Source organism: Astyanax mexicanus, chromosome 1 (genome assembly GCF_023375975.1).
Source record: "Astyanax mexicanus isolate ESR-SI-001 chromosome 1, AstMex3_surface, whole genome shotgun sequence".
Classification (NCBI taxonomy): Eukaryota; Metazoa; Chordata; class Actinopteri; order Characiformes; family Acestrorhamphidae; genus Astyanax; species Astyanax mexicanus.
Window position 1 is genome coordinate 90,722,158 of NC_064408.1, and position 11,540 is coordinate 90,733,697.

Sequence of the window (11,540 nt, forward strand, 5' to 3'; positions counted from 1 at the left end):
GCACCCAGGAACAGAGTTTTGAGGGTCTTACTCAGGGGCCCAACATTGGTGGCTTGGTAAACGCACCCACAACCTTGTTCATCAATAACGCTATTATTCATGCAATTTAGTCCAAGCTTACATTTAACCCCTGAACAGGCAGGCATTTTTCTGCCTGATATTACACAACAATATCTTAAGAGTTTCTATTAAAGCGTTACATGAAAAGTTTTATGTTTGATAAGAAACATCTGCAACTGTCAAAATATAATGAATAAAAATAATAAAATTGGTGCTTTCCTGAACTTTTATTTACAGACAATACTTTAGTGAATACAAATTAAATAGTTCATGTACTCAAAAAGTTTTGTTTTGTCCACCGCTTACAGAAAGTCTATTTTCAAACATGAAGAATTTGAGTTGATTCCTGTTACTGATCTGAAATTATTAAGTGGAGTAGAGAGAGTGAACAGGCAGCTTCTCCAAGTGTCCTCTAAAAGTCCCCAAAACCCTCAAAGCTCTTAGAATGCAAATAGCTTATTTTACTGCAGAGAAAAGGGTTTTGTATAATCTGTACTTGTAGCCCGGACCAATGCCTGTTAAGGGGTTACATAAGCAATGTAAAGCAGTCCAAAGTATAATAGTAGTAGCAGTTTTTACTTTGAATTGTCTTTGTGTATAAAATGTGTTTTATACACAAACATACACCTGATCTACACTATGCATACACACAAATAAATGAAAAAAATAATAAAAGAACTGACATGTAGATATTTTTTTATCTTATTACATTAGTTATAATATATTTATAGGCATTGAGTGGGTAATTAGGTCAATATGGGCTAACACTCACACTCACACTTTAGGTGAAATTCACATCAACATCATTCATGACTGGAGGAATGAAGTAAAATATACAGTGTGTTTTTATACAGATGACAGCACAGCTAGAGAACGTTCTCGCGTGGAGACTGAGGAAAACAACTTCATAGAACCCGAAGCCCCCCGCAGCCGGAAAACACCCCAGCAGCCCGACCCGGAGCGGGACAGAAACGTGGTGGAGAGCTCAGAACAGATGTGTAAGTTTTACTCCTCTAATGTGTGTTTATTCTGTGTAGTGTTTCAGCCTGACGGGGGGCCGGCGAGTTCTGAAACCCGAGCCCCTGTAACACTGAACCATCCTACGGAACAGAAACCCAGGACATTCCTGAAAAGCAATTTCCTTTCAGCCAGAACCTGCCCCGCCCCCCTCCCTAATGCACCCCCCCAACAACCACCCTTCCTCAAGAACCAGGCATGTTCAGAGTGCCAGCTTGCAAAACACACTGCTGGATCAGTGCACATTTCCTTGATGTTTAGCAGTCATGGATCTGTTAAAGCTCATTTCAAACTCCTTCAAAGTGGAGTCCCTTTATTCAGCAGTGCATTTACCTCGGCAATGTTGAGTGATAATGTTGTTTCTCTAAACTATTCAAATGTAATTTGTATTAGACAATTGCATTCACACTCCAAATATCAAAAATTAATGTAAAGAATGAATGTAAAAAAGACTTCATCAGTCTCAGGTCAAAATAAAACTCCTATTACTTTAATTGAAAGCTTACAATCTATACTTTCCATACACTTGTTTTCATAAACCAACAGCTTCAATTACATTTACTTTCAATTACAAAACTGTCACTTTTAAAAATGTACATATCTATTTATATACCAAATATGTAGATATGTCACAATCTAAAATGTGTAGTTTTTTTTACAGTATATATTAGAACATATAAAGTACATATACATACATATATGTTTATTTAAATTATATGTGGACATGGCACTGCCTAAAAAGTGTAGATTATATACAGTAAAATTAGAAAAACCTACAGCCTAAATTACATGTGAAATTACATCATGAAATTGTTGTCACCAGCCATAATGCTAGACTTCTTTACACTAGGCAAAAAAATCTGCATTGCATTCTCATACAATATACTATATCACAATTTTGTTAAGGTTTGTTAAGATGTAAAAGAAAAAGAAAACGGCAGAATCATCACACCTAAAAATGAATGTATTGTCAGGTTGAAAGCAGATTTAAAAGACAATGGATTTAGGTCCTACTTTATAATAAGTGTCTCTAGTAACTGTTTACTTACACATTAATAATCTATATAATTACAGTGTGGTAAATGGTTATGACTAGTATGCAATGTTATAGTTATGTTACAGTTGTACATGTTATGCATGTACACAGTTAGTCATATCAAAATATATTGTCCATCTTCCCACGATTAAATCTGAACAGTTATTTTTAATATTCAAAAACAATCACAGCCCTGATTACATACCAAACAACTTAGTTCACACTAGTACTTGTAATTAGACTTGTCCTATTGCATGTGTAGGTACACTTACCTACACTTATCTTCGTTTTCAGGTGAGGGTGAGGGGCTGAGTTTGTATTGCTCTGCAGTGATGTGACCACTCCATTCATAAACAAAGACCATTTTGGACTGTGTACTAACTGATATGATCAGGAGAGAAACTATTGTGAACAAATAGATGACAAAAATGTTTACAATTACCTCTACTGAACTTTTCATACACTGAACTGCATACAGAGCTAACTTTTATATATGCTTTGTAGATGATCAGCTCATCTTAAACTCACATTCACTAGAATATCTGTTGAGTGGACCAGCTATCTAAGGGCTGGCCCTATTCCATCTACTCTATCTACTGTAAATACCTTTAACTGAATTTTCTCACTACTCTTCTCAGAAAAATGTGGTGGGGCTCCAAATGTCTTGGAGAAAGCATGGTGTTAGACATGCCATCATATGTCCCAGTAGAAATGTGGATCACTTATCAAAAATTCACACTTTTTCAATGCAATATTTTTATTTTTTTGTAAAACACTTTTTTTTTTTTTTTAGAGTAAATCATGTTACAGTGTAATGATGATATTGTTAATTCTTTAAAAAAGTAAAAATGATGATAAACTGATGTCACATTGTCCTGGTTTTCGTTCACATGTTTGCTGACTGACCCCCTCTGTTGCTTGTTTTGCAGCTCAGCTTGTAGCGTGTGATACGAAGCTGAGGGACCAGTGTAAAGGCACAACGTGTAACAGGTAAAAATGAACATCAGCACGTTGCTCTCTAGTGTTTCACTCTGTTTTCTTGTCAAAAGAAGCTCAAAGTGTACTTTCAGTTATTTGCATTAATCATACACTAACAGTGACAAAACAATCACATTAGATTAACAGATTAATATAAAAACATGAAATAAATAAAGGTACTCATATGGAATTATGTAGTAAACAAAAAAAGTGTTTGACCTCCACAATCTCCTGACCTAAACCTAATGAACTGAGATGGTGATTTGAGGTGATTTGAGATGAGCTGGAGCTTCACAGTGTGAAGGAAAAGCAGCAACTATTGCTCAGCACCTCCAGGAACTCCTTCAAGATGCTGAGAAAACTATTCCAGGTGACTCTTCCTCATGAAGACACTGAGATTAAAATATCAAGAGTGTGCAGATCTGTCATCAAAGAATCTAAAGTATAAAACATATTCTGGTTTGTTTAACACATTTTATTTACAAAATAATTCAGCATGTGTTCGTGTATAGCTTTAGTATATTCTTCAATATTAAATTTACTATGTAGAAAATCATAAAAAGAAATAAAACACATTGAATGAAAAAAGGTATGTCCAAACTTCTGACAGGTACTATTTATAATTTGGGTAAAATTAATGTTTTTCGGACATGTTTTTTTTTTTTTTCAGTCTGATTTAGGGTTAAATAGAAGATGCCAGTAGAAACACCCCTCAACCCTATAGAGATTCAGAAGACTCCTCAGGGAGTAGAAACACAGGGACGGTGTGTGCATAGTTTTGACTGGTTCAGTAAATCTTTGCGATAAAGCACACTACAGGTGTTGATGCACTCACAGCAGATGCTGACTTTGCGTTTCATATGGAGCACTATTTGTAAAAGGTTCACTGCCAAGTCCTGGCTCTCTGTGTACAGGTACGAGTGTCCAGCTGGCTGTTTGGAGAGTACAGCAAGAGTGGTTGGAACAGTTTATTATGAAATGGTAAGCAGCCCACAGTTTACATTTGACTTTTATATGAGTCGAGCCAAAGTTAAGAACAGTGAGAAGCTTTCTAACTGAAAGTTTGTGGGTTTTTTTTTTTTTTTAGCAATCCAGCATCTGCAGAGCGGGCATCCATTACGGAGTGATCGACAACGAAGGAGGCTGGATGGACGTCACGAGACAGGGCAGGAAAGAGTTTTTCATCAAGTCAAACAAAAATGGAGTCCAGTCTATTGGGTAAGGAACTCATAAATCAGATTAAAGAGATTTTATGTAGGATTTAAGATGTTCTGGTTTAATCTTTAACATGATACAAATGCACCACTTACAGAAAATACCAGAGTGCCAACGCCTTCACAGTATCCAGAGTGATGGGTAAGTTTGAAAATGAATGAGTATAACAGATAAATAAATAAAAAAACGAATGATGCTACAGAGCAGTGTTTCTCAACAATGTTCCCCGAGGCTCATTATCCTGTACAGTTTAGTGCTTTTCCCACTTTAACTCAATAATGGGCTGCTAATGAGCTGATTAGTTTGACCAGCTGTAAAAAGTGAGGGGCAATGGGCCTCTATAGGACCAGTGTTGAGACATAATGTTGCAAAATACTGACTTATATAGAGAAACAACTTTTGTATCCTTCTGTAGTATCACTCCAAACACCCTGTGTAGCAAATTAAATATTAAATTACTTATTTTTCACTTATAATAGTTTACTGTTTGTGTCTTTTGTAGTGAAGGTTATTACATGTGAAACAACAGTAGCAATGTTATGTCCGTACCAGAAACCTGCCAGACACTGTCCCAGGTAATTTCCACACACACACAACAGAACATCCAGTAAATCCAGTTAGATGGCTATAAAATAGCATATATATCTTCTTCTTCTAGAATCTACTGTCCTCAAAACTGCCTGCAAGGAAATGCTCAGTCATCCAGAGTAATTGGGACTAGAACCTACTCAGATGTGAGTACAGTACACTATTTTAAACTCTATATTATATTTACTAACAGAAACACACAAAACATACTTTATAATGGTGCAAAGATGCCCAACTGTTTTGTTATATATACTACTCTCTCTGATTTTGCAATTTATAGGTATATGTTTGAGTAAAATGAACATTGCTGTTTTATTCTATAAACTACAAACATTTCTCCCAAATTTCAAATAAAAATGTCATTTAGAGCATTTATTTGCAGAAATAATGCAAAGAAAACAACTTCATATTCATAACGTTTTAAGAGTTCAGAAATCAATATTTGGTGGAATAACCCTGGTTTTTAATCAGAGTGTTCATGCATCTTGGCATGTTTATCTCCACCAGTCTTACACACTGCTTTTGGATAACTTTATGCCACTCCTGGAGCAAAAATTCAAGCAGTTCAGTTTGGTTTGATGGCTTGTGATCATCCATCTATTCCAGAGGTTTTTAACTTGGTAAAATCAAAGAAACTATTCATTTTTAAGAAGCCTCTTATATTTTTTCAGAGCTGTATATATAGCTCTTTTTATTACCCTTTTTGAAAGAAACACTGAATGAGCAGCTGTCCCAATACTTTGGTCTGTATAGTGTATGTGCAAGTGTTTGGAGGATAGCAATAACAGGATAGCAATCTTTCACTCTGTCTGAGGTGCTTTCAAGCCCCACCAGTGACACTTTGCAGATATATAGGTACACACAAGGTTTCCAATTTGGTAAAACTAAAGAAACTCATAATTTTTAAGTGGTCTCTTATTTTTTTTCCAGAGCTGTATATATATTATAATACCACTGTGATTAGCCAATAGAAATTGTTGACAGAAGAGTGTGCACATATTAAAAGCCTTTTTCCTTCCTTTCTGTTTCATTACTTTGTTGGTTGAATGGTTGTAATTAAAGTAGGACAGCACTGGAGGTTGTGAAGGTTGTGTATTGTGGTGAAAAAATACAGCTGTAATGAATCAGTGAAATTATGTGCACTATTAACACACTACCTCCACTACTGGACTAAATTCATTTTTATCTCCATCTCTATTATCTGTTCAAACTCTGTTTATCTTCTTCAGAAATCCAGTATATGCAGATCAGCAGTGCATGCTGGAGTGATGAAGAATGAACAGGGGGGCTATGTGGACGTGATGCCCACCAACAACAGAAAACTGTATATTGGCTCCTACCAGAATGGGATATCCTCAGAAAGGTATTGTAAAGGCCTACATATATTATTTTTGCATTGTATTTAAATGCACTTAAATCATGATTAGTGAAATAATACATAAAAAGATGACACAATCCACTTCACAGGGGTTATCATGCAGGCACCTACCTTTGTCAATGTTTAATTGAATTATAAGCCCAGAAGGCCTCTGGAAGGCTTGACAGTGTGTAGCTCTGCCCTTCCACACATCTATACTAACCATAATTCCACATGAACCTTTCCCCAACCAACCGCAGCCCCTTATACACAAACCTACGGTTAACATTGGGACTTTTTGTAAAATAGTTATCCAAAGCTCCGAGTGGTCCAGCGGACTAAGATGCTGCCCCTATGATCTATGCCATTAGCTGCCGGAGCCCTTAGAGAGCACAATTGGCTTTACTCTCTTAGGGTGGGTAGATGGTGCTCTCTCCCCACATCACTCCAAAGGGTGATGTTGATCAGCACAAGGCATCTGTGAGCTGATGTATCAGAACCGAATCGCTGCGCTTTCCTCCGAGTGCGCTGTAATGCTTCTCTGCAATTCTACATCAGCAGCAATTCAAAAAGAGGCAGTGGCTGACTTCACATGTATCAGAGGAGGCATGTGCTGGTCTTCACCCTCCTGGTGTAGGGGCATCACAAGTGATAGGGGGAGTCATAATAATAAGTGGGTTGGGTAAATGGCCTATAAGTGGTTTTAACGTTATGAATACGTACAAAATTATCTTTTGTACCAAGAGGTTTAATATGGCACCTCTGCCTTGATTGACAAACTTAAACTTTTTCTTAAAAATAATAATAATGAAAACATGTGATTTTGGATCACACACAGTTTAATACAGAACTATAATGTTGTCCAGTCAAGTCAGAGACCAGCACAGTCACTCAGTGCACACATTTCACACTTTCTGCCCTGAACATCCCAAACCTCAAACTAACCGTAAATCTGAGCTAATAACTTTCTGTAAATCAGCTGCTGCCCCTATAAAGACCACCATAAAACATTATTCCTGCAGCTAGGCCTGCAAACAGGATGTCTGCAGGTCTGCAGAGCTAGTTTGAAGTTTAAATAGTGTGGGGAAGCAGAATTTACGACAGCATAGAGCCTTTTATTTACCCAGAACAGATTCACCTGAAGTGGCAACCCTGATAAGTTGATAAGAAAATGAATGAATGAGCATAATTAAATGACTGGACCAATAGAGAAGGTCCACAATGGATTGTATATGAATTATGCTACATTAAAAATTAAAAAAAGTAAAAATTGCCTGTTCTTTTAAGTTTCTAGATACAAGGTTTTATTTTAGCTGTGTAAATATATCTGCACAATATCAGAAAAAACTGCCATAATTTGATTATCATTTGGTTGTTCTGTAATGTATATTTTGTTATTAAAAATGGCATTTCCTAAAAGTCCAACATGGCATCATATTAATAATGACCTCTGTGTATCACATTTGAGTAAAATACCTTATTGTCAGGGCCAGTCATGGATGAGACAAGAGCAGGTACAATTAATGGGCTTTATTTAATGAAGATAGTCCAAAATCGTAGTCAAAAATGAGGTATGGTCAAAATCAGAAAACAAAAACAGATAACCAGGTTTATAACAAGGAAGAAAAGAGCAAGGCCAAATCGTAGTCCAAATACAAAAAAATGGGTAAAAAATAATAAACATTACATAGGCAAGATAAATGCTTTGTATAGACAGACAGAACCAGATCTAATACTTGGCAGGGAGAGAGGGCAGTGTAGGGGTATATATAGTGAATATACTGTATGTGAATAGGTGAAATTAATACTCAGGTGATTGTGGTCTTGGAGGTATCATGTGATCAGTCATGTGAAGAAGTGATCTCAGTGTGTAATGCATTCTGGGCAATGAAGTCTTGAGCTGAGAGATCACTGGTAGACACAGGTTTAAGAGGAAAGGGAGCAAATTTGATGCCAGGTATGGCAATAATTACAGGCATGAGATGCTTCTGTTAGATATGTCATGGAAAAAGCAAATTGAACAGATTCCTTTTCTATCAAGCAGCAAATATAAACCAAATTGACACTGCACCTGACATAGCACAGATGTGATGTTCTAAAACTGTTGCGACTAACAACGTGTGATGTAGCTCTATGTGTTTTAGTTCATCACTTAATAGTGTCTATCACACAGATAGTATACTATGTTAGTAGATATAACATTAAGTTATCCGCAGTGAAAACTGCAACTTGTAAGAGTTACTGTAATTCCACTGCTAATGTTAAACCTCCAGCATTAAAAGCATGTGAGGGCCTTCAGGCTTTATTTGTAACCCAGTGTAAGTCAGGGTACAGGCTGGTTTCTTCTTTTAAGCCTCTGAAATCACAGCTCTTTACCCGCAAAGCTGATTAGAATGGAACTGTACCAGTCACAGCCGAATGTTGGTCCACATCAGAAGCTTCAAAGAAAATCACCAATTCAGCACATTAACACAGACCACCAGAGGTTTAAACATATATAAATATAATAATGTATTTATTTATTTATTTACAATGCTAGTAAATAAATAGTTGGGTTACAGTAATTAAACATCTAAAACAGGGCTAAAATATCGGTACCCAAATGTTTGACTGTACAATTACATAGCTATTTAAAATAGCTATGTAATCTTCCATAATCATTACATAATGATATTATAACACACTATCCGCATATTATATTATCGTAAATGCTGCACTATTGTGGGTCAAATGTCACTTATTTGTGGTTATATGCTTGTAAAACTTTAACTAAATACTCTCTTCTCTCTTTTCTCTTGGTTTTCTCTATATTTCTGCCTGATTCCCAATACTCCCTCCCTCCTTTTCTTTTTTTTCTTTCTCTCTCTCAGTCTGCAGAACCCCCCTGGAGGAAAAGCGTTCCGTGTGTTTGCTGTAATCTGAGTGTGTGGTGAGGTCTCAGGCTGCTGGTGATTATTCTCTAAATGGTCCTGTACAGTGTGTGTGTGTATGTGTGTGTGTGTGTGTGTGTGTGTGTGTGTGCTGGTGCTGTAGGCCCACAGTCAGGGGCACATTTACACAAAGGCTTATTGAGCCAAGTACACCTAAAACACATTGGTGGGCTGGGCACAGTTGTTTCATAGATGTTCTCCACCACTGTACTGTACTTGTACTGACTGAGGTAGCAGTTCCTTCAGAATTACATCTTTAATTACTATCTTTTATGTAAATAGTGGACAATACAGGGAATATATTACAAGGAAACACAGACATAGAGAACAATTGCACCAGTTTTCAAACATTGTGGGGTTTTTTTAAGACTGTTTATGATTGAGAAATGTACACAGACTCAGAATTCTTTAAAACAATCTAGCCCTTCCAACAACTAACCATAGTGTTTTTAAGCAAAATAAATAAAAAAATAATAAAAAAAGAAAGAATAACTGATGTCTTCCGAAAGGAAGAAGTGTTTGATATAACACATGCATTGTTATTCATTGGAAGGGCTCAGTATGCAGATTTCCTGAGAACAAATACAGGTATTTTGTTTATGATTTGTGGAAAAATAGTGGAAAAAAGATACCAAATACATTTCCCCTACCACTATAATTTGACATAGTCTAAGGTTTCAGAGCATTTTAAGCCAAACCCACTCTGAATTACACTGTTAATTTCTTAACCGTGTATTAAATAATTGGTGTAATTCCCCTCTAAGGAACAATTCACTTTGTGGAGCTTATTACTTACTCACACACTATAAAATCCCAATCTCAAAAACAGCAGCAAAAAAACATAACATTATTTTAAATATACTGTACACTTAACTGTGGAAGCATAAGGGTTATCTAAGAAGGCCTAAAGATTTCTAGGAACTAAAAGAGGCTGGGAGTTGATTCCACAGTGAGTTAGTCGAATGCATGCTCTTCTGAATAAAGAGTCAACTCCAGAGCGATTAACTTTTTTCAATTGAGAAAAACTCTTATACAAGCACATAGAGTGAGAAATATTGGCTGTGTTTGTCTAGACAGCAAACATACAAATATGGCAGTGCATCATGTCGCAACGTTTCTGCACCCAAAGGAAAGTCAGATACATGTACTGTATACTGCAAAGTTAAGTTTGCCCGACTATTGTCAAATAGCTGCTCCACTGTTCAGCTCTGGAAAAAGTTTATTTTTCTGTTTACAGTTTAAAAACATGCTCTAAATGTTCTAAACCACACTGAGTTAAGATAAAAATAGAGACTCTGTCCAGTCCTAGTCCAGTGGTTGTTAGCAGCTTTATCCTGGCATGTACCATTCTAAACCACAGAAATACATGTTGTGGGTAATTCTTGTACAAAGTGAATTGTTCCTCTAAATGTTTTCAGTTATGGTGTTAAACTTTATTCAATTGTATTTTGTACAGACTGTAAAGATGCCATTTGTGTGTTCCTGATATATATGTTTGAATGCATTTAAGAGGATTACAGTTTTAATATTCCCCGATTTTGGCACATATTTAGAACCATTTTGTAACATTCTCTTGATGACTTTCTCTAATTGCATTTCTTGCCGTTAATCCATTATTTTTTCATATATGTTAGGATTATAAAAGGAGAGCTGCTAAAGTTTTTTTTTTTTTTTTTAAAGTCTGAGGGTTTGTGATTTTAGATTTTGTATAAATAACTTGATTATATTCCTGCAGGACAGGACACAATATTTCAGTATTCAGCATTATTGACTTTTGGATTTTAACAACATTAAAGCGTATGTAAATAACAGAATATTTATAATATCTTTTAGTACATTTCTGTAGTGGAGAAATGTTCATTTATATTGAACGTTTGTTATTGACATGCTTTTTATCTTCATGCATATTCTATGAATATTATACATATTAACTGTACATACTATTTTCTTACTTGCATTGTTTATTTTTTTTTTGCAATAAAACATCAGTAATCCCAGATGTGAGTGCTGTCTTTTTTATTTACAGTAAAAAAGCACAAAAAAAGCAGATTAATAAAACATTTTCAACATTATTTTTCAAAACTATAAAGTTTAAGAAAAGTCTGAGCATAAACACTATAGAGAGCAAGAAATTCCAGAGTAGAAGAGTACAAGACAAGAGTACAAACACTATGAAATGATTGTACTCTTGTCTTGTACTCTTCTATTCTGGACACTATGAAATGAAGGACAGGTCAGAGTACAAACATTACAAAAGCCAAGCCCAGAACAAGTCTAAATACAAACACTCTCAGGTCTAAAATATATTTGAGGAAAAACAACATACCAGACCAACAGACCAAACAGACCAAACAAACTC

General features: G+C 35.8%; 1 protein-coding gene across 1 annotated transcript in view; it reads left to right on the forward strand.

Annotated features, from left to right (window-relative positions):
- The window catches only part of crispld1a (cysteine-rich secretory protein LCCL domain containing 1a), a 32,251-nt gene extending 21,196 nt beyond the window's left edge, over positions 1–11,055 (forward strand). The window contains exons 7-15 of the mRNA XM_049485467.1: positions 915–1,058; positions 3,043–3,103; positions 4,006–4,072; positions 4,179–4,309; positions 4,404–4,447; positions 4,809–4,881; positions 4,965–5,040; positions 6,124–6,257; positions 9,122–11,055. Of these exons, the coding sequence (XP_049341424.1) occupies positions 915–1,058; positions 3,043–3,103; positions 4,006–4,072; positions 4,179–4,309; positions 4,404–4,447; positions 4,809–4,881; positions 4,965–5,040; positions 6,124–6,257; positions 9,122–9,173 (782 nt within the window). The 3' untranslated portion in view covers positions 9,174–11,055. The remainder of the gene's footprint in view (positions 1–914; positions 1,059–3,042; positions 3,104–4,005; positions 4,073–4,178; positions 4,310–4,403; positions 4,448–4,808; positions 4,882–4,964; positions 5,041–6,123; positions 6,258–9,121) is intronic.
- Positions 11,056–11,540: the final 485 nt, after the last annotated feature.